The 24,003-nt window shown below is 34.8% G+C and overlaps 1 protein-coding gene across 2 annotated transcripts in view; it reads left to right on the top strand.

The window, feature by feature from the left end:
* Positions 1-16,857, top strand: part of LOC144970068 (phosphoglucomutase-like) — a 21,011-nt gene extending 4,154 nt beyond the window's left edge. Inside the window, exons 2-11 of one of the 2 annotated variants that reach the window (XM_078909274.1) lie at positions 327-767; positions 2,487-2,649; positions 3,958-4,215; positions 5,720-5,910; positions 6,200-6,354; positions 7,092-7,223; positions 8,720-8,839; positions 12,412-12,598; positions 13,412-13,552; positions 14,277-16,857. In XM_078909274.1, the coding sequence (XP_078765400.1) occupies positions 495-767; positions 2,487-2,649; positions 3,958-4,215; positions 5,720-5,910; positions 6,200-6,354; positions 7,092-7,223; positions 8,720-8,839; positions 12,412-12,598; positions 13,412-13,552; positions 14,277-14,366 (1,710 nt within the window). In that variant the 5' untranslated portion in view covers positions 327-494 and the 3' untranslated portion in view covers positions 14,367-16,857. The remainder of the gene's footprint in view (positions 1-326; positions 768-2,486; positions 2,650-3,957; positions 4,216-5,719; positions 5,911-6,199; positions 6,355-7,091; positions 7,224-8,719; positions 8,840-12,411; positions 12,599-13,411; positions 13,553-14,276) is intronic. The other variant, XM_078909283.1, reaches the window with a different exon arrangement.
* Positions 16,858-24,003: the final 7,146 nt, after the last annotated feature.

Raw genomic sequence — 24,003 nt, 5'->3', positions numbered from 1 at the left:
GAAGACTCGTAATGTACTTATTATAATTTTGAATAATTATTTTATTGCACTCCAGAATTTCGCAGTGAATTAATAAAATAATGATAATTAATGGTGGTGATGAGTAGATCTCGCTAATTCTATTAATCAGACTATAAACGTTTAAGGTTACACATAGTTTTGTATGTTGGTACTTTAAATCCGGCTGGCTGATGTTGTGAGCTTTTCAAGTAAACGCAAAGCATCAATTAATTGTCTCCGGTGTACCTATGAAAAAAAAAAAAAAAAGAATTTGACGAAAATATTCGAATCATTGGGTTATTGGTTCTTTGAACTTCAACTTCAAGGTCAAGGATGAGAGAAGGAAAAGTTCAAGGACACTATTGAGGTCATATTTTCTGCCGTTGTTGATGTGGAGAGAACGACGTTGTTGGAGCAAAACCATTTCTGGATAAATATAAACATCATAAGTTTAACATTCGTGAGCGATCGAAAGGTCCAGTGCCTTCAGCGTTATGAGTGGCTGTGATTCTGAATCCATGGCCCCCAATAAGGTGGAAGTTTTGAATACTTCCCCTTTTGATGGCCAGAAGCCGGGGACCAGTGGTTTGAGAAAGCCCGTCAGTGTCTTTCAGCAGCCACACTACACCGAGAATTTCGTCCAAGCAGGTCTTGTAGCCGGTTTGGGTGATAATCTGATAGGCAGTAGTTTGGCTGTTGGTGGAGATGGACGATTTTATTGTGCTGAAGCTGCCCAACTTATCATCAAAATGGCTGCGGCAAACGGAGTAAGTTTGTTTTTGTTTTTCTGAAGATTTTTGTAAAAAAAGTTCCCCTTCATTCTCATTAAATTTTCAACCATTGTGACACACAGCTTTAACAATGGTGACAATTCTTAAATATATTTCAACTATTACAATAAATTCATTTGAATCCTTTGAATTTAATTTATATATATTTATGCATTTTATGGTATGCGAGACGCCAATTTGCCTATATCATGAGTATCTCTAGGAGAACCTCTGGACTGCCTATAGATGTTTAAAAAAAAATACAGTCAGCCCTGAGTTCACAGGAACCATTGTATATCGTATCGTATCGTTTAAGAGCTAGTAGGTTCTAAAAGCCTTTAAATGCTCTGTGTAACTTTTATTCATAGATACAATTTATCAATTAGACAAATATCTAGTATTCAATGTCAATTAATTGATAATATTGAGAATTAAATATCTAATACATAAATAAGTGTCATATTCAATATTCGTAGTATAATTAACTCTATTTACATTCATTTGACGTGTCCAACTTGTACATTCAAGAGTTTCAAATAATTATATACAAAATACAATAATATCCAATGTCATGTTACATTCTTTGTCGAAATCAAATATTATGTTGGAAAGCTCTTTATCAATGGCATTATTTAAATTATTAATTGAATAATAATTTTTAGTCTTAAACTTTATATTATTCCAAATTGTCACAGTGCTTTGAGTTCCACTATTTTTCCTTATAGATGAATTACATCTTTCAACAAATATCTTAAACTTATCTCCCCTAGTGTATGTAACATGCGAATAATTTTAAAAATCATTATAATCTATATTGTAAGAACCATGCACGAGTTATATATATATACATATATATATATATATATATATATATATATATATATATATATATATATATATATATATATATATATGAATAAGATCATCTCTTATTCTACAATATTTTAGTGAAGGCAATAATTAGATACTTTAATCTTTAATAGGATAGATGTCGAATGTCAGGTAAAAGTCTGATAGCGCATCTTTGTATGTTCTCAATGTTAACAGACTGTCGCTTAAATAAGGAACTCCAAATACTATTTCCATACTCTAGACAAGGTATTATGACAGACTTATAAAGTTGGTCAAACGTTTTGAAATCAAGATAGCTAAAGTTCTGTATATAATTCCCACAAGCTTGTTCGCTCTTTTTTTACAATCACGTATATGTTCTTCAAAACACAATTTATTATCAAAGATGATCCCCAGGTCCTTTTCTGAGCATGTAGTTTGCATAACATCATAACAGTCATCTTATTGTCACCCATATAATAGGAGAATAAAAGGTTAGACCTACCAACGTGTAGCAGTATAACTAGACATTGTGATGCATTTCCTATTGATCCAGAAAATATCACCTGTTTCATCTTATTTTACAATGATGACAAAGGCGTGGCCCATCTCTTTTAGATAGACTAGGCAATTATTCAAATAGACAAAGCATAATGACTCTTGAGTTTAGAAAAAAAAAATGAATTATATTTTAAAAATAAAAATCAATTTTATTTTACAATATATTTATTGTCTTTCCAGATATCGAATTCGAGAACCATTAAATGTTGATTTTGGTGTTGAGCAAAGAAGGGCTTGATATCAAATTTTGTAATGTTTTTTTGCTCTTTACTGAAGAAGCTGTATTTATAATCCATCTACCGTTTTATTTCATCCACATTTTAGGTTTCTAAGGTAGTGATTGGCCAGGGTGGTATCCTTTCAACACCTGCCTGTTCACATGTGATTCGGCAACGGCGTTTGAGTGGTGGATTCATTCTCACAGCAAGTCACAACCCTGGAGGCCCCAAAGGAGACTTTGGCATCAAATACAATACTGATAATGGTGGTAAGAGAAGTTTCTGGATTACAAATTTTTGCATTATGGAGATGTGACCATATGTTACAGTTTGATAACAGTTTATGTTAGCCATAATATGATGACAGTTTGGTACAGTAGGTACATTTCCAAACATATCACTTTGCTTCAATATATATATATCAAACAGATGGAATGTGTCCATGTGGCATCTCTTGTGTAATTGCATTATACATCATTGCTCAGTGAAAACGAAGTTGACGGGACTGGTGGTCAATGCATGTTTTAACCGAGGTTTTGTTGAGTCTGAGGTATCACTTTTAACATTAATATACAAATGGATATAAGCTTGTAAATAGTTAGTAAAGAGTGGCTGGATTAACCCCCCCCCCCCTACCCCTTTCCACACTGCTCTGCAAACACCACAACCATTGTTGATCCTTATCACCTTACTGACAATGGATTAAGATTAATGGATCAAATCCTCACCTTTAATCCATCTCTCTCCCCTCCCTCATGCCTATCACCTCAGAAATGTAATCTTCTCACTCTCATGAGTTCCATTCTCATTCACACCTCGCCACTCGTAGACATATGCAATGATATGCCTAGGCACTCAACCTACTACACGCACATAATCACACAAAGAGAAACAAAATTATCCCATTGCCATGTGACTATCAATGTCAACGCTGCTGGTACAGAGTCACACCACCACTAGCAATACACTCACAAACACAAGCACTGCCCCCACTCTACACCTACACCCTGATTGTTAGTATATTATAATGTGGGAGTGGTCTACCCAACTGGCGATGTGTAATAAAGCTCACTGAGTTTGGAAAGTGATGCAAGATTTCTTTTATGCCAGTCTTGTCTCCAATCAGCATGTTCTTCATAGTTTCTTTTACTTCGTCGTTGCTGAGGTGTGAGGTTGTGAACTTGAATGAGAGGTGGAATTAGTAATATCAAATAGGGGGGGGGGGGGGGGAATGGGATATTTAAAGTCTAAAGTTGAATCTGAGATTTTGTTGGATTCAATGTCGCTGTATCTGACGTGCACTGTACCTTTCTTTTTTTAAAACCTTTAAAGAGGTTTCTAAATTCAAACTTTGGTAATAATTTATATTTTTATCTTAGCTATCAAAGGTATATAATTTATAGAAACTTATCCACATGATTAAGACAAAGTCTAGTATTTTCTTTATCAGAATGAAATATGCTGTAATGGTTTGCCAAATTTGTGTGCTTGAGTCGGGCATCATGTGCAAGTATGTTTTTCTCATTGTGTTCACTAATGTGTATATTAATAAATAAACATTCAAAATTTCTTTGCAGGCCCTGCTCCTGAGGCAATCACCAACAGGATTTTTGAGTTGACCAAGTCTATAGAAAACTATAAGATTGTGCCCAACCTTAAAGTTGACATCAACAATATTGGCAATCATCAGTTCAAGGTCAATGGAGCAGATTTTTTTGTGGAGGTCATTGACTGCACGCAAGACTATGTGGATCTCATGAAGTCAATCTTTGATTTTGACTTGATTAAACATCATTTTCAAGATAAAAATCTGTTGCTAAATGCAATGAATGGAGGTTGGTTCTTAATGTTCATTCTTCTTAATTCAATGGTTGCTTCTTACAAGGAAAATATTCTCCACAACCAAGCTTAATATTTATTTCTGCTAAATAGTAAAAAAATAAGTACAGATTTATGAAATAATCTAAATTTCAAAGTCCATGTTGGTTGAGTTAAAGAAATATAATGCGCAATTTAGATACGATGACATACGCATTTATCTGGATTGATAATATTGATGAATGGCAGAGGATGCTGTTAGTATTGTTTCTTTACCTATACCTGTAGTCATATAAAATAGGCAATTAGCAAATTCCTTTACATTATTATAACTTTAATCAATAATTGTTTGAAAGCTTTATTTTTTGTCTTTGTTCAATCAGAGTTTTATTTTTGGATTTGAGTTCTTTGTTTCTGGACTGAAATTTAATTCTTTTGTCGAAACAGGAAGGTAGGATGATGATTCAATCAATTAATAATAATAATAATAATAATAATAATAATAATAGATCTTTATTGTCCACAAATATGGCAATTTGTCATTTAGTTACACTTGTCATAACGTTATATGATAACTATAACATTGAACAGACACCTCTCTCTCTCTCTCTCTCTCTCTCTCTCTCTCTCTCTCTCTCTCTCTCTCTCTCTCTCTCTCTCTCTCTCTCTCTCTCTCTTTTCCTCTCTTTCTTTCACGCATGCGACATACACAACATCAACATTTTCATTTCATTTTCAATTCGTTACATTCTGGCAATTCAACACCAAATATTATCATCATTATCAATTGGTCACTTCATCTAGCCTAACATTAAACAAATTAATCAGTCAATCAGTCAACGCATCAATCCTTGGTTTTGCTGTACCATATGAAATATTCAACATTTTTATTGCTGATGGAACGAACGTTGATTTATACTTGTTAGTTCCACATTTAATCTGACAAAAACTTCTCCCAGATGGCAAAATATCAAATTCATGGTATAAAATATGTTTTTTTATTGTTGGTAATTGAGAATGCTGTCCTTTCTATTGCTTTTCCATGAATTCTTTCTACTTCATCAACAGGATGGTTTATTATTTTTGATGCCTCTTTGTAATTCTAAATCATCATACAATGCTTTATATAATATTAAGCGAAGGATAGGTCTTCAATCAACAAATCGCGAAATAAGATGAAATTAGTTGATGAATACTTTGATGTAGATTTAAAAAAAGAGGAATTAGAACAGATTGGGACATTCAGTTTGGGTGTTGTGTCCTCTTAAAATGAGGAAAACAATAGTCTTCTTATTTAAAGTTGTCTTTGTTTTTTTTTGGTTTTTTTTTTTATGTTTCAATGCATAAAGACCTAGGACAGGAGTGTAATATTAATTGTAAGTAAAATTACTTTTTTTTTTCAGGAAATAAAGACATTGATCAAGATTTTTCAACTGTTATATATTGAAGTATAATTGTTATTGTATTTTTTTAAAAAATGGAATCTCAAATATTCGCCATTTTATATCCATTTATTTCTAGTGACGGGTCCTTACATAAAAAAGATATTTATTGATGAAATGGGAATGCCTGACAGTACCTGCCTCAATTGTAAGCCGCTCATTGATTTTGGAGGATTACATCCTGACCCCAATTTGACATATGCTGCTGACCTTGTGGCTATGATGAAAAAAGGAAAGCATGACTTTGCAGCAGCATTTGATGGAGACGGTGTATGGGTTAATTTTTCTCTATGTTCTTCCAATTAATATTGTTTGTCTACTTTAACGCAAAACTCTCTCTATTTTTTAATTTTGAGAATCTGATCTAATGAAACAGATGGTCCTTAAATATCAATCTTTTTCATAATTATAGATACACACGTTTTTTACGTTGACCAATTTCAGAATGAGGTCATTATTAAGATTTCATTACATTTTAAAAAAATTTATCTTCATGAGATGAGTTCAGTAACGGAGAAATGAAATTTCCATAATTTTAAAATGTCATTCATTATTACAGGATCGCAACATGATCCTTGGTAAGAGTGCCTTCTTTGTAACCCCTTGTGATTCCCTGGCTGTTTTGGCTGCCAACTTAGAATGTATTCCATACTTCAAGCAACAAGGGGTCAAAGGATTTGCACGCAGTATGCCGACAAGTGGAGCTCTGGATTTGTAAGTCTGGGATGTTCAAAGTCGTTCAAGCTTTCCACTCCATTTCCTACTTTTGTTTTTTAAATATATTTTTGGTGATCTGCATTTAAACAAAACAAAAAAAAAAAAAAAAGAAATGATGATGAATTTATCCTCTTTATGTCCTGTTAATTGTCTGATTTAAAAATAGAAAAGAACTTGGGCATGATTCAGCAAATTAATGTTAAGTAATGTTTAAACAGCTGACTATATGTGAACTATGACTGGCATAATAATATTTGTCTTTTACTGACGTAATCTATAGGTTGGTCAATTGGGTATAATACTGATAATTAATTATACAATGATGACATACTTGGTCATTATTTAATGACTTTTGCACTAACAATGCACATTGTTTTAATGGGAGTTTTCAAGATTTATTATATATCTATATTTATTATCCAGTCACGTTTTGAATTGGATATACCTAATAGAGGATTCATATGCAAGTTTAATTACTGCTGTTGCAGTGATTTTTGGTGTAAAACCTGATTTTTAAAATTTGTCTCATGACATCTTTGTTTAGCTGTTTAATTTTCTTTTTTTTATGTACGTCAACAATAATACTCACTGTGGCTGAGTCAGCTTATTTAGAAGAAGGAGAAGAATTAATTTCCCATTTAATAATGTCTCTGTTGAATAGTTTTTCTTTTTCTTTTTTCAAAGTGTAAAGTTTGGTCGAAATTATATTTTTCTACGATATTTACGATGCGCAGGGTAGCAATGGAATTGAATAAAGAGTGTTTCGAGACCCCAACCGGTTGGAAATTCTTTGGTAATTTGATGGATGCTGGGAAAATCAATCTTTGTGGGGAGGAGAGCTTTGGAACTGGAGCTGACCATGTAAGGTAAATCCTAAGTTGTTTTTCTTAAAGCATGCAATCCTGACAAATCAAGCCCTCCCCCCCCCCCCCCCCCTCTTTGTTGATAAGTGGTTTATTAAACACATCTATCTACAAATAAGAGGAACAAGAAACTTATGCTTAGTCAGACCTTCGTTTATAGCATCCAAGTAGTGTATTCACCCATAGAACCTCTTTATCCATGAAAGATAATTTTGGATACAGTCCAGCTTGCGTACAATGACCTTGGTTGCAATGGGAGCTCGGCTACAACAGGAAATTTTAAAATCTCAATTCTGCGGTCTATATAATTCATGTAAATTATGCATGGCTATAACAGGGAAATATTTATTGGAACACGGCTACAACGGGGGTGTGAGTCACAAGTTTAGTACCCAGTTGAGAAAAACTACGCACTCAAGAAGAAAAGAGGAAGGTACACATAACTTATAGGAAACGGAGATGAGGTGGGAGTGGGCGAATTGCAGTTATTGTGTGTACTATTGACTTTTTTTTTGTTTGTTTGTTTGTTTGTTTTTTTTTACGATAACTACTATGTTACTAGTGTGCATCTTGTGTGAGTGTGTCTATGTCAATATTGTATTGTTATGAATGTGTAACCAAATGACAAATTGCCACTTTTTTGGGGACAATAAAGATATATTATTATTATTATTATTCTCTGTGTACTTTGGGTGCCCATGATGATGCAGTGAGAGGCGAGTGACTGGCAGATCAACATTTTGATACACTTAGAACTACACTGTATGCAGTATGTTGTGCTTAGAGTGAGGGATGTGTGTCTCGTGACTGATTAGGTCATTAGACCCAATGAGAAGTGAGATGGTGAAGAGCTCTCTGTGAAGTCTGAGGGTAGGATTGTGCGCAACTTGAGTTTTAAGTCCATTTAGTGGCTGTCAGTGGCGCAGTTGGAATGGGTGGAAAGCAGAGGTAAAGAAGAAGGTAGAATTAATCGTTGCATTGTTCCAACCCGACTTGTGTCCTGAAGTAAGTGGAAGAGAGGATAAGGTGTGGTGGTTCGCAGGGGCGGGTAAATTCCAAACATGTTCGTTGCATTTTTTTTTTTGTTTTTTTTTTTTGAGTTCCCTCAGTATTGCTTCGCTTCAAATTCCATATGCATGGATATGATATAGTGGGACTCGGCTACAATGGGGATTTTTTGCTAGTCCCACTTCCCCCATTGTATCCGAGTTCTACTGTATAACTTGAAGAAAAGAAAGAAAAACAAAAGGGACCACAGTCTCAAGTCTAAATCTTCAAATCAACCTTCTCTGATCTGTGGTCTGCGGTTGTTTTAACAGTAAGACCAGCCATTTTGTTTCATTTGTTTCTCGATACTTGTCAATGGCAATCAGTCTTTTCTGTGATCTAAGATTGCCATATCATGAAAAGCTGAGGACCAAATGATGAATGAAAAATCTTTTGAAATGTCGAGCGGTTATAGTAGACCATGACATCATTGTTTTATGTATCTCTACTAGAGAAAAGGATGGTGTTTGGGCAGCTTTAGCTTGGTTATCCATTTTGGCTAGTACAGGGAAATCGGTAGAGGATCTACTCATTGATCACTGGACTAAATATGGACGTAATTACTTCACAAGGTGAGTTGTTGATACTGCTTACTTATTACCTCTTTGAATCATTTATTAACCCGAGGCAAATATTGACCTATCACTATTTGTAAAAATACATCATCATTTGTACTGAAAACCTTAGATGTAATCTTTTGTTTTGTTTTTACTCTTTTTTTTTTTTGTTTGTTTATTTTGTTTTGTTGGGGTTTTTTCTGTTTATTTTTCTTGATTTTTATTATTTAAAAAAAAATATTCACGATTTATCTTCTATCCTTATATTGTGCATTTTCAAAATTTTGCTAAAAAGTATGAGACTTTGATTTCAAAGAACATGTCAAATCAAGCAAGCGGGAGATTAAAGTGCAGGTTAGAAAAAAGCATTACTGGAGTGAATCCTCATATGTGAGAGATTCAAACTATGACCATTTGTTTGTTTCATAAATACCTTTTCAAATTTTTATCTTACTTACACCAGTGCCAGTTCCCAAAATTTTAACTTTCACATTTCAAAATGCAAGAAAATAATACTGCATGTTAGAGAAAAATTGAAACTGTTAGCAACTGGTGTAAACACTATGATAGATGATCATTGCCTTTGGACAGTGTTGCCACTCTTTGTCAGTATGTAAAATGTTCTTTTATGTGATACTGAGCATAATACGAACATGTCTCACCTTTAAAATAATCTAATTATTGTTTAAAACTTTTGTTATATCTGGCTTTTAAAAATTATGAAATGACTATAAATTCACTTGTATAACATTTCTAATTATATGATAGATCCATTTTTTTAAAAGTGATGAAATGGATTGTAACCAAAAATTTACTTTCATATAATTCTCTACATTTGAATCCAAAAAGAAAGCTGTCCAAGGAACATCAGAGAAACCTGCCGTAAATGCTTCATATGGCCAGTTTTAGATTATAGTGCATGCGTTTCGGATGCCGAGAGTAAAAAGCAGATAGAACAGCTCGAGAAAGTTCAAAACAGAGCATGTAGGTTTGTTTGTAACAACTATAGGAGGACTGAAAGCATCAGTGAGACGCGCAAGAGCCTAAATTGGTCACGATTACATGAAAGATGCACTATACAAAAAGCCAAGGTCCTCTGTAAGGCCCATCAGGAACTGATGACGATCCCAATTGATAGTCTTATTCAAAGCGAAAGAAAACAGTACTCATACCAGGTCCTTCAGCCACAATTTAATGCTCATCTCAACTCATTTTTTCCAAGCACCATCCGAGTATGGAATTCTCTGCCCGAAAATATTAAAAAATAAATGGCCAAATTGAATTGGACAGAGAAATCCTGGGTGGGGTTCCTGACCTCCCATAGTGGGCAGGGAGGTACATACTGTGTCTTTTATCCCCTTATATCTGTTTTCCAACATGCTTTCTGTCTTTGTCTTGGAATGAGATTACTTGGTTTTGTCCTGGCCCTGGCCAGAGTCCTAGCTGGGAGGGAAACAGTCAAATGCATAGTTTTTGTTTTGGGAGATGATATTTTTTTCCTTGTAAATCATCTCTCTGTTATGTACTATTATATTTGTTATTTTGAATTTATAATGTAAGCATTTGAGTGTATTCCTCTTTGTTGGATTTTGTGCTTGTTCAATTCAATTCAATTCAATTCAATTCAAATAGTTATATATTGTCGGCATTTTAAAAATGTTTCATAGGTAATGTAGTCAGGCTAATAGAAGCCTTTGACCGACATAGGTTATAACACATAGTGCATAAAGATACATAGTAATACATTTTCCTTTAAAACTTTCCCTCATCAAGATTCCAATCATAACACACAAAGAAAAGTAACATAATATTATATATATATATATATATATATATATATATATATATATATATATATATATATATATATATATATATATATATATATATATATATATTATATGTTTGAAATATATGTTTAAAATTTGAAATTTTCCTGATGTGCTCGGGAAGTTCATTCCAAAGCACAGCAGCAGAATATCTGAAAGATCTTTTGCCATAAGACGTTGTTCTGACCCTTGGAATATCAAGGAGGTTTGAATATCTAAAATTGTATCTGTTATCTTTCAAAATGACCATATCAGATAGACAAGGAGGAGCAATTTTGTATAAAATTTTAAACGTTTCCAAAGCAATTGTTCTCATTCGTCTTATTTGTAGGGAGGGGACTTTGGCCTTTGAAAGTAATTGGTCGTAGGATCTTTTGTCATCTTCATAAATAAAACGCAGTGCTCTTTCTTGTATCTTTTCAAGTTTATCACAATTTGTTTTAGAACAGAAGTGCCAAGCTAGTGGACAGAAATTGAAATTTGACAATACAAAAGAGTGAAATATTGTTAACTTGTTCAATTTTGAAAGGTATTTTTCAAGCCTTTTTAAGACATTTAATTGCTGAGAAGCTTTACGGCAGATGGTTTTAATGTGTAAATCAAATTTTAGTTGGTAGTCTATGTCGATCCCTAGTAATTTTACAACTTCTTCACATGTAGTACTTGCAGTTCCAATATGGAACGTGGGTTTCTTTGTGTGTGTTTTTGTACCTAATGCAATTGCCTGGAATTTGTCCGGGTTTGCTTGCATGCAATTTATTTCGAACCACTTGATAAGAATTTCGCTTTCATTTTCAATAGTTTTTAAAAGCATATCGAAATTTGAATGAGAATATGACAGGGTATTATCGTCAGCATAATCATATAATTTTCCCTCTCTGATAAAGTAAAATATATCATTTATAAAAATGTTAAAAAGTAATGGTCCACGAATTGATCCTTGTGGAATGCCTTTTTTAATGCCTGCCCACTCGCTCACAGCATCCTCTAATTTTATTTGTTGTTTTCTTCCGCTCAAGTAATTTTCAATTAGATAAAGAGCTTTTTTGTGTCCGGATGAGACTTATAGGTGATCTCAAACTAAGTATATTGGTGGTGTGCTCTTGGAATCTACATCTGATCCCTATTTGTTCCCAGTTCCCCTATGTCTTACTTTTTCGTGGCTGCTTCAATTGCAATTCTAGAACTTTTTACTATCCCATTTCTTCCTTTTTACTGGCGCTGATATAACCTAAATGTGTTGCAAGCGCCGTAAAACCCTAAAAAACAAACAAAACAGAGAAATCGATGAAATCAAAATAAAAGCTTAGGCACGTCCATTTGTTCTCACCACACTCACATTTGAGATTATCTTCGAAGCACGGAGCTGCAACTTAAAGACAAGACAAGACAAGACAACTGTGGTTTTCTATAAAAGAAAATAATTAAGATTAGATAATGATAATACATTAACACGTGGAGGAAAATGATGAAAATATTTTGGCTTTCTTAACAGTTGTAATGGTTAAAAAAAATGTTTTGGGAGATTTAGGCAGGAACAACAGTGTGTGATAATCGAAAATAAATTTTGAGTTTGGACTGTTATGCGAGATCTAATGCTTAGTGCATGATTGGTTTTCTAGCACATTCTTTTTGAATTGGGTACTCAAGGCACATTATCCACATATTGAGCATATCTTTTACTTTTAAAAATGTATTTGTGAATGAAAGCGAAATCATTAAAAAAATATTATAGTATCTTGCTATATGTTCTTGCAGGTACGACTATGAGAATGTCACGTCTGAGGCAGGAGAAAAATTAATGGAAAACCTTAATAAAATGCTAGCGGATCCAAAAACAAAACACATGACGTTTTCCGACCCTACTGGCAAGTTGTACAAAATGAAAGATTTGGACAATTTTATGTACACAGACCCAATAGATGGCTGTGTCACAAAGAACCAGGTAATTTATGTTAGTCGTAATACAAATTGAAACTTCTATGTTTAATTGGTAGTTTCTTCAATATTGGCTAAAAACCATCAGAGGTGTTCTCCTTCCTTAAATATCGCGGGTGGTTGGATGTGAGCATCACCCTTGAATCATATACCTATGATGTTCGCATGGGTGTATGATCCGATAGTGATGTCGTTTCTTCTTCTCTTTACTAGCCTATCCTGCTTCTTTGGTTTGTGATTGTATTTTTGACAGGGGATATTTTTTTTTCTGTAAATCTTCTGCCTGTTTGTTCTTGGTTATTTATAATTTAGCTTATGATATCTTTAGGTAGGTTATGATTTTGATTTACATTTGTACTATTTTTGTTAGATTGCTTGTTTTTTTGTTTCAGCGGTCTCTCATATAACCTCAATTGTGTTGGAAGAGACCTAAAGCAACAAACAAACAAAACAAAAACTTCCTTAAATAAGATTCAAAAACACTGATCCTGTTCCTAGCCTTATCGGATGCATTGAGAAACACGATGTTGGATTTTAGCGAGTGCAATCAGCCGCATTGAGAAGCAATGGGTTAATACTTAAGAGACACCTCAAGGGGGCAGATTATGGCTGTTATGGCGAGGTGCAGGTGGAGATGACTCGACGGTGTCGAAGTTTACCACGTTAAATCCTCTTCAACGCGATGCAATAACTGATACATCATTGGCAGCTGTGTGTGGATTGGAACAGTGACTATGCTGAAATTTAAAATAATAAACGGAAAGGGCAATAATCAGAGCTTTTTAAAAATTCCTTTATCATTTTTTTTTCTTCTATCCAGGGTATCCGTTTTTTATTTGAGGACGGATCTCGTATAATTTATCGTCTTAGTGGGACAGGCAGCTCAGGAGCAACCATTCGTTTATACATAGAAGGATATGAAAAATATGATGATCCTGATCTTTACAAAAAAGATGCACAGGTTCGTATGCAATTTCAATTACACAAGTTTTACTTATGCATGCTAAATTTAATCATCTTAGAAGTACACATGATCATACTGTATCCAAATTTTTAAAAATTATTTATTTACGCTTTACTCAACTTCATCACAGATGTTTTTGAGATCAAGATAGCTCAATTTAAAGTTCACACTCAGACACTTATTAAATCAGAGTGGACTTTGGATTTCTATCCCCCTGTCAAAACTAGCTGTGGTTGACTAGCTGGGCCTTTTAGATCCAGTGGAAAGTTATTTTTACTTGTTTAAATGTAAATTTTATTTACTTAGATTTGGTTTCTCTCGTATTCTAGGAGATTATAAAGATGTAATTTTGCGTACGATACACTGACATCTGCTAAAGGGATTGACCCACTTGAAGTAGGGTACATTCTCTTCGTGTGTAGTATTTTTAATGTCAAATCCATGTCTCAGAGGAATTTCTAAACACGGAGCTCGGACTCTGATCAAGAGGGCAGTTTTATAATAGCCAAAATAAATTATATTGATATAGGGTATGTCAAAAATCGAAATCACATCATGTATAAGTGTGTATTTATCAACACTCTTTTTCCTTCCTCTGATCATTCTTCTCTACTCACTTTCCCTTTTCTGTCTTATGCAAATGCTTGACTTAGTACAATAATTATCTCATTGTTAACTCTTGATCGTTGTCAATTGATTTACTTATTTTCTTGGTCCACAGGAGGTTTTGAGGCCCTTAATAGAGATTGCATTGAGAAACTCAAAGCTAAAAGATGTTACTGGGCGTGATGAACCTACAGTCATTACGTAACCAAATCCTGAGTGAATCATAGTGAATGTGATAGAAATCTTTTCATTACAATTTATTAAATATGAAATCCTCAAAAAAAAAAAGAAAAGAAAAAAAAAGGCAAAATAAAAAAAAAAAACCCACCTAAACAATTAAATTTATTTAATGTTATTTTTTAAAAAAACCAGATGAATATACAATAAAGAGAAGTCATTATTTTTGGATTAGTAGAATTGTTGCTCATGATTTATGAACAATGACAAAAGAAAAAATTGACATCTCAAATTCTTTATAGTTTATCAATCTTTTTGGTTTTACTGGTTTTTGCTGTACTTATTTATTTATTAATTATTTTAGTTTTTCTTATATTTGTAAAAACAATTTTTTTTTTTTGGGTACTTTTTTACAACAATAATTTGTTTTTTTATGAATTATATATAAAAATTGTTTAGTCACGCAAAACGTCTATTTTTAAACGGGTTATATAGCAATGACTATCCCGCACAAATCTTTGGGCCTCTTTTTCGCTTACGAAGTGCCCAAATTCGCGTCAAAATATGGGACGAAGCCGTTTCGTATATGCTATTTTAAAAAATTAATTACGACGCTGTTTATTGATGAATATGACTGTAAGTTGGCACACAGTTAGAAAAAAGGTCATTTTAGATTATGTCAAGCGACAAAACTCGTGCGATTACCAGAAGACCGTTAAAAATAGATTTTTACTCTTTGGAGTAAAATATTTCTAAAACTACCGGGCGTGGAGGTTTTGTCGCTGACAAGGTAATACATGAACATTTCTTCTTTTTGGTTGTAAAATTTCATATGAATATGACGAGTACTTTTCCCGTATTTTACAAAACACCATCCTAATTTGATCTTCAAGTTTCAATCTTGTAATCCACTTATTACGCAAGATACAACCAAAGGTCGAAAAAAATGCCGAAAAAGCGTCCCATATTTTCACGTTTTTTTCCTCTTTGCGGGTCATCCAAATAAATGACACCTTTGAAACTGCATAACTTGTTTATTTATGAATGGATTTTCAAAATTCAAAAACATTTTTACTCAGTGGAGATAGGGCTTTGATTTTAGACAAAAATTTTCCTCAAAAAGAGAAAAAAACATTTTTCATAGTCATTGCTAGGTTATATAACTTTAAGGGATTATATAGACCGTATTACCGATAATCAAGAATATAATATTTTTATCAGCCCTCTTGTTTTTACTTTATTAAAACATTACATAAAGCAGTTCAGTTATGTTAGTTTTTAGCATCTATTGTATGATAAAATTGACAATGAATTAGATAGCATTCCCCTTTGTTCAGAAAAGTCTTTAACAATAATAGCTTCGTCCTACTGTTTATTTGTTTGTTTTTTTAATATGTTATCCATTGTATTTGAATATTGTGTAAAGGAAATGTATACTTGGTGGGTTGTTCTATTTTATTCTTATCTTTATAAACGTGTGGAAAAATGTGGGTATTTCTCGTTGAAATCATGTTTCATGCAATGTATCCACTGTTTTGGTGGAGTATTTAGGAGCCAATCGCATGGGTGGCAATTTTCTTTGTTAATTTATATTTTTATGCTGGAATTCAATCAAAAAGTTCTGGTTATATTGAAATTTCTGCATTCATAATTAAATCTCAATGCAATGCTGTGACGGTTCTAACCTCTATTCATGTTTTTCATATTCTCTCTGCATAAACCTCAAGTCTTTATGCGTCATATTGCTTTGTTAAAAAATAAATAAATCAAGAAAAAGAATCTCTGTCTGAGGATAATAAACAATGATTGAAAATCTCTAAAGGATGTAGTTCAAATTACACGTCGCTGTTAAGTTCAGTGTGAGATATATCATAATAGTTTAAAAGTTGTGAACACAAGATTATTTATGATGTGTAATCTGATGCATATGTATAAAACATACGTAATTATCTAGCTCTGAAGTTTGTCAAAAATATGGATATGTGAGGGGGAAAAAAAACATCATTAAAATATATTGAAATTAAATACTTCTTTTGTTGTAGATTGGTCTTACTTTATTGTAGTTTGATTTCTTTAAAACTTCTCCCTCTTTAATACTTTTAAAATCAAAAGACTGAATTTTCTAATACCCTACTCATTGTAAAGTTTACGGAATCTCTGACTCTTCTTGGGCAACCTTTTTACAATGTGTAAGTGTGTTGCTTCCCCAGTCTTGGGTGGTTAATGACAAAATGTGTTGCAAACAATGTAAACTGTAATCTGTCCCAAGATTTGTATTTAAAAGAATCTTCTTTGCAAGTAATATGAGATTAAAATATTGCAAGCAGTTTGATTCTTTTGATGAAATATATGAAAGGAGAGGGGATGTGAAGGGTGTAGAACTTTACTTTTAGTTTTTTGGTTAATCATATCTGCATGCAATCGGATGGGCATATCATTTAAAAAATGAAACTCTTTATTGGTGTTGTTCAAGTCTGTTGTGGAATACATAAAAGAAAATAAAAAAACAATAAATTTTCTTTTTGTGTTAAATTATTATCTCAGGGAAAGAAAATATACGGGTCTCATTTTCATTCAATTCAAGAATTGACTGAACATATTATGTCAATGAAGACACTTGTGAAAAAGTAACCTTGGACTCAAAATAAAAACTTCAACCCCCCTCCCCCCTCTTTTTTTCCTATTTGGCACTACTAAACCACTTCGGTAATATCATTGTGTATTAATGTTAGCAGTGAAAGGTCGGATTCAAATAAACCTATGTTAAAATGAACATTGTCCTCTAGCCCCATCAATTCCATTGTAACCGAGGTGCACTGTATGTATTTTTTCCACCTTTTATCGAACACTGTAGTATATGACATCTGTTTCTAAATAAAAACTTATGTTACTTGAATCAAATAACTGGACAGATCTAGGTTGAAACAAACTCTTCATGAAGATGTGTTTATTTTAAAAGAAATTTTCCGTCTAGGTGTTGACTCTTGCATGCTGTTTTTTTTAAGTATCTCTTTTTGTTGTGGCTTTCCCTTTGTTTAAGCATTGGATTAACATATACTTTGAATTCTTGTCATTTGGAAATTTGTGCCATTAAAAATGTCATTCTAATAGTAGTTGACTTTTTTATAAAAAACTTCTTTCTTTTATTTTATTGGAATGCTTTTTGTACACAGAGCTAATTTGCTTTGCTATACCATGTACAGTGCAAAGTGGATATATTGGCAAAGCTTATATAGACGCGACATTAACAAGGATACACTTTATAATTGGCCATTGATATCCCCCTTTGATGCAATAGCCAATGAAAATGCAGATATCTTGCTGTGAGGTAAAATCTGAAAAAGTTTGTATGAAACAATGCCAGACAAAGCAAGAAAGAAAAATTCAAGAAAAAAAAACCATCCCAAAAAGTAAAAGTCAGTCTGTCTTGACTCAGATCTTAACTTTTTCAGATTTTTTATAATACAAATAATAATAATAATACCTAGCATTTATATATCGCGCATGTCCATCACTATATGATGCTCAATGCCTGTTACAAATAAATGTACAAGTTACATATATAAAACGTATACCACAATAATATCAATAGCAGCAGTGTGCATTGGACAAGAGTGGTAATGATCGTCGACCACTGCGATTTTACGTTCTTTACAATTTTTTTTTTATCACAGTAGGGTGAAGTAATAAGTGAGCAATGGTTAAGTTCGAAAATTGATAAAAACAAGAAGTAAACATTGATTCCATTTTTGTAGACTACGAGTAAAAAGCCCGCAATTTCGCGGGGAAAGAACTATTTTCATTCGATACTGTACTCACCATCATTTAATGAGGGCAGATTGGTAAACAACGTTGTCTGTGTAATTTGGTATATCTTCGGTTGATTTTTCTGTGTGGCCCAATAATATATTTAACAATATATTCCCTCAACTAACCCCAAGAAAAAATTAAACCTAGTACCTTTAATTAACCCCAATAGGAAAAACAAACACCCTAGCACTTTAATAATACTTATGACTAACCCTAATAGGAAAAAAAAATCATCCGATCTCGAGCTAACCCTAATAGAAAAAATCATGACAAATTGAATAAATAAACGCCTGACAAAAGATCAAAGGTGAAAATACAAATTTAAAGAATACTGGGGATGTAGGAGCTTTCGGAATGTCTCCCCTTTACTTAACTTATGGAAAAACAAACTTCCTAGCACCTTTAATAAGACTTATGACTAACCTTTCGAGCTAACCCTAATAGAAAAAAAAAACTCTCGGACTGCTTTGCACTACCTTTCAATATTTAACAAATCAAAATGGCGGCTGAAAATCAAAACAATGGTCAAATTAAGAAATTTTAAACTTTCACAAATCTATCAAGGTTTGTTCTAGAGTTTTTAAAATACTTCTAGATATAATGACAAATTGAATAAATAAATGCCTGACAAAATATCAACGGTGAAAATACAAATTTAAAGAATACTGGGGATGTAGGAGCTTTCGGAATGTCTCCCCTTTACTTAACTTATGGAAAAACAAACATCCTAGCACCTTTACTAAGACTTATGGCTAACCTTAATAGAAAAAGAAATATCCTCGATCTCGAGCTAACCCTAATAGTAAAAAAAGAATCAAAATGGCGACTGAAATACCTTCATGTGATCAAGTGAATAATATCACTATGAATGCCACGAATGGCTGAAAAATGCCAACACCCACACACACAGGTATCCACCACACACAAACACACACACGCACACACACACACATACACGCAATTAGAACATAATAATAACACTGATCACCGCTAAATCAACAACACAACGTAAGTAATAATAATACTTGATGTCATAAATAGATGACGCAAATTGACAACTTTTTACAGTGTCAAAATTAGTTGATTTTGGGAGTCAAGTGTCGTCGTTGGTACATATTTTATGATATCTGTTTGACTCAACGAACTTTCAAACTGACTTTAAATTATAAAAGGAAATCAAGTTATCTGTTTATCTATCTGTAAAAAATACATTTCTAATTTTCAAATCTTTCAGTAGAGTTGTGCGCCGTGTCAATTTTTTTATTTACTCAAATAAGCACAATGTTCTCCACAATGCTATATTTTTTTAAGAAAGGATCATACGTCTAGTGCCTACTCCTTAATTTGTCACTTGAGGTAAAATTACTAATGAAAATGAAAATGCCAAATTATTGACATAGTGCCTGATGACTAGTTCCTCATTGAGCACAAACTTGAGGTCAGAGGCAGTCTCAGTCGATGCAATTGGCTGGTTGCAGATAAGGCAAGAACGCCTGATGTAGAGTCAGATGAGGGGGATTCTGCACCATCAGGACTTTGCACTGCTTTGCAAAACAATATCCTGAGGGCGATTCCGTATTTGACGTCATTGCCAGTGTGGGCACAGGTTTTTAAAATGATTCCTGGCCTACAGAAACTTGACATCAACTGAATTTTTAAAATTAAGTGAATTTCCAAATCAGGCCTTTCACTACCAAGGGCCACCAAATTTACCCTCGTTATCTCGCATTTTTCTTTTATTTCCCTTTCATTTTTTGGAGGACCTGATATATCGACATTTTAGTGTTTCTAACGATGTTGGATATATCTGACCTTTACTGTATTTTGCTTTTCACTAGCGTAATGATTACAGACAGAATCAAATTTACGTCTCTTACTACCAACTTTCCCCTGTATTAACTTTGTCAGGGTCTGAAATCATGGTGACATAAATAAAGTTTTACATTACACCTTTCTTTATTTTTTCATCCATTAATATGCTATTGGCATAAGGGACATTCATCATCCTCTTCAATCCCCCTCCCCCACGCTGCCCTGTATGTGGGTGAATTCATCAATCCACAGCCTTGATAACATTCTAAATCATTTGTTCTTTCCATGGGCTTTATGTTGTTTCATATATTTTTCCCCGTTGTTTTTAAGGGCTTTACAGCGCTCGCAACACAAAGGCCGTTTTAGTTTCAGCGCCAGTAAAAAGGAAGAATAATGGGATAGTAAAAAAACTCAGTGTACTTAGCCGCAGATCACCTAAAACTAAAAGTCTCATCCAGACACAAGCACTGGTCCCCACTAAGAGTAAGAGGAATACACTCAAATGTTTACAAACCACTACGTATATATTATATTTAAAACAAACAAAAATGTAGTACATAACAGGGAGATGATTTACAAGGAAAAAAAGATCCATCTCCCAAGACTATAACTATATATTTGACTGTTTCCCTCCCAGCAGGGGTGAGAATGACTGGTCACAAAAAAGGAGGAAATTTTTCATCGTGAAGATCATGACCCATCCATGCGACCATAACCTATAAATTTGAAATTCACTAAAATTTACTGAGATGCGATCCAAAATTTGTCTCGCAGCAATTTCTAACACGACTCGGTGGAATTTCAAAAGTTGAAAGTGTAATTACAACATCTGGTGGTTGTAGGGATGATGATGTGATGGTGGTTGTAGTAGTAGAGGTGGTAGGGATGATGGTGTGGTGGTGGTTGTAGTAGTGGTGGTGGTAGGGATGATGGTGTGATGGTGGTGGTAATAGTTGTGGTGGTAGGGATGATGATGTAGTGGTGGTTGAAGTTGTAGTGGTGGTGGGGATGATGAATTGATGGTGGTTGTAGTAGTGGTAGTAGGGTTGATGATGTGGTGGTAGTTGTAGTAGTAGTGGTGGTAGGGATGATGTGGTGCTATTTGTAGTAGTAGTGGTGGTAGGGATGATGATGTGGTGGTGATTGTCATAGTAGTGGTGGTAGAGATGTTGATGTAGTGGTTTTGGTGAGTGTTTTTTTATTCAGTGATGATAATAGCAATTGTCAAAAAGGAGGAACATTTCTCGGTCTATCGATCAAACACAAGCAAAGAAACCTAGTAGTTAGCTTATAAATACAACCCAAGAATCTCTCAAATTTAAAGCCATAGTCAAAAGGTAAAAAGAAAAAAGATTAAACTAAGCCAACCACCATTGCTTTGTTCTAATATATCATCTCTATATACCAGATGATTTAATGTGGTTGCGAAAGGAAGAAAAAGAGAGAGAGGGGGGGGGGGGGGGGGGGGGGGGGGGGGGGAGGAGGAGGCTTTACAGAAATGAGGTATGTGTTTTGATTGTTCAAAAAGAAGAGAAAAAGAGGAAAGGAGGGAGGGGGGGGGGGGAGGAGGAGGAGGGGAGGAGGAGGAGAGACTTCTTTACCAGAATAACTTATGTATTGACCTTTTGAATTCTATATCCAAAAAAAAAAAAAAAAAAGAGAAGAAGAAAGAAAGGCAAAGGGGAAAAAAAAAAGAAAGAAGAGAGAGAGAGAGAGATTTACAGAATGAAATGTTGCTTGTCCAAAAAAGAGGAGGAAACAGGAAAATAAAAAATTTCAAGACCAATTCATGATGATGTGGTGTGGTTGTAGTAGTAGTGGTGGTAGGGATGATAATGATGTGGTGGTGGTTGTAAGTAGTAGTGGTGGAAGGGATGATGATGATGTGGTGGTGGTTATAGTAGTAGTAGTAGTGGTAGGATGATGTGTGGTGGTGTGTAGTAGTAGTAGTAGTGGTGGTAGGGATGATGATGTGGTGGTGGTTGTAGTGGTAGTGGTGGTAGGGATGATGATGATGTGGTGGTGGTTGCAGTAGTAGTGGTGGTAGGGATGATGAAGATGATGTGGTGGTTGTAGTAGTAGTGGTAGGGATGATGATGATGTGGTGGTGGTTGAGTAAAAGTAGTGGTAGGGATGATGGTGTGGTGGTGGTTGTAGTAGTGGTGTTAGTAGGAATGATGATAATGTGGTGGTGGTTATAGTAGTAGTAGTGGTAGGTAGGATGGTGTGGTGGTGGTGGTAGTATGGATGATGATGTGGTGGTGGTTGTAGTAGTTGTGGTAGTCATAGTAGTAGTGGTTGTTGGGAGGATGGTGTGGTGGTGGTGGTTGTAGTAGTAGTGGTGGTAGGGATGATGATAATGTGGTTGTAGTGGTAGTGGTGGTAGGGATGATGATGATGTGGTGGTGGTTATAGTAGTAGTAGTGGTGGTAGGGATGATGATGATGTGGTGGTTGTAGTAGTAGTGGTGGTAGGGATGATGATGTGGTGGTTGTTGTAGTAGTAGTGGTAGGAATGATGATGATGTGGTGTGTAGTAGGTGTGGTAGGGATGATGATGTGGTGGTGGTTGTAGTAGTAGTGGGTGGTAGGGATGATGATGATGTGGTGGTTGTAGTAGTAGTAGTGGTGGTAGGATGATGATGTGGTGGTTGTAGTTAGTATGTGGTGGTAGGGATGATGATGTGTGGTGTGTTGTAGTAGTTTGTGGTGGTGGGATGATGTTGATGTGGTGGTGGTGTGTAGTTGTGGTAGGGATGATGATGTGGTGGTGGTTGTAGTAGTTGTGGTAGGGTTGATGATGTGTGGTGGTGTTGCAGTAGTAGTGGTGGTAGGGATGATGATGATGTGGTGGTGTGTTGTAGTAGTAGTGTTGGTAGGGATGATGGCGGTGGTTGTAGTAGTAGTGGTGATAGGGATGATGTGTGGTGTGGTTGTTGTAGTAGTGTGTGGTAGGGATGATGATGTGGTGGTGGTTGTAGCAGTAGTGTGTGTAGAATGATGATGATGTGGTGGTGGTTGCAGTAGTAGTGGTGGTAGGATGATGATGTGGTGGTGGTTGTAGTAGTTGTGTGTAGGATGATATGTGGTGGTGGTTGTAGTAGTAGTGTGGTAGGGATGATGATGATGTGGTGGTGGTTGTAGTAGTTGTGGTAGGGATAATGATGTGGTGGTGGTTGTAGTAGTAGTGTGGTAGGGAGATGATGTGTGTGGTAGGATGATGATGTGGTGGTGGTTGTAGTAGTTGTGGTAGGGATGATGATGTGGTGGTGTTTGTAGCAGTAGTGGTGGTAGGAATGATGATGATGTGGTGGTGGTTGTAGTAGTTGTGGTAGGGATGATGATGTGGTGGTGGTTGTAGTATAGTGGTGGTAGGAATGATGATAATGTGGTGGTGGTTGTAGTAGTTGTGGTAGGGATGATGATGTGTGGTGGTTGTAGTTGTAGCAGTAGTGTGGTAGGAATGATGATGATATGGTGGTGGTTGTAGTAGTTGTGGTAGGGATGATGATGTGGTGGTGGTTGTAGTAGTAGTTGTGGTGGTAGGGATGATGATGCGGTGGTGGTTGTAGTAGTAGTGGTGGTAGGAATGATGATGATGTGGTGGTGGTTGCAGTAGTTGTGGTGGTAGTGATGATGATGATGATGTGGTGGTTGTTGTAGTAGTAGTGTTGGTAGGGGTATGATGATGTGGTGGTGGTTGTAGTAGTTGTGGTAGGGATGATGATGTGGTGGTGGTTGTAGTAGTAGTGGTGGTAGGAATGATGATAATGTGGTGGTGGTTGTAGTAGTTGTGGTAGGATGATGATGTGGTGGTGGTTGTAGTAGTAGTGGTGGTAGGAATGATGATAATGTGGTGGTGGTTGTAGTAGTTGTGGTAGGATGATGATGTGTGGTGGTTGTAGTAGTAGTGGTGGTAGGAATGATGATGATGTGGTGGTGGTTGCAGTAGTTGTGGTGGTAGGATGATGATGATGATGTGGTGGTTGTTGTAGTAGTAGTGTTGGTAGGGTGATGATGATGTGGTGGTGGTTGTAGTAGTTG

This window comes from Berghia stephanieae, chromosome 1 (assembly GCF_034508935.2).
Source record: "Berghia stephanieae isolate SIO BIC M18660-M18661 chromosome 1, UCSD_Bste_1.3, whole genome shotgun sequence".
NCBI lineage: Eukaryota > Metazoa > Mollusca > Gastropoda > Nudibranchia > Aeolidiidae > Berghia > Berghia stephanieae.
This window is presented reverse-complemented; position numbering and strand designations above follow the sequence as displayed.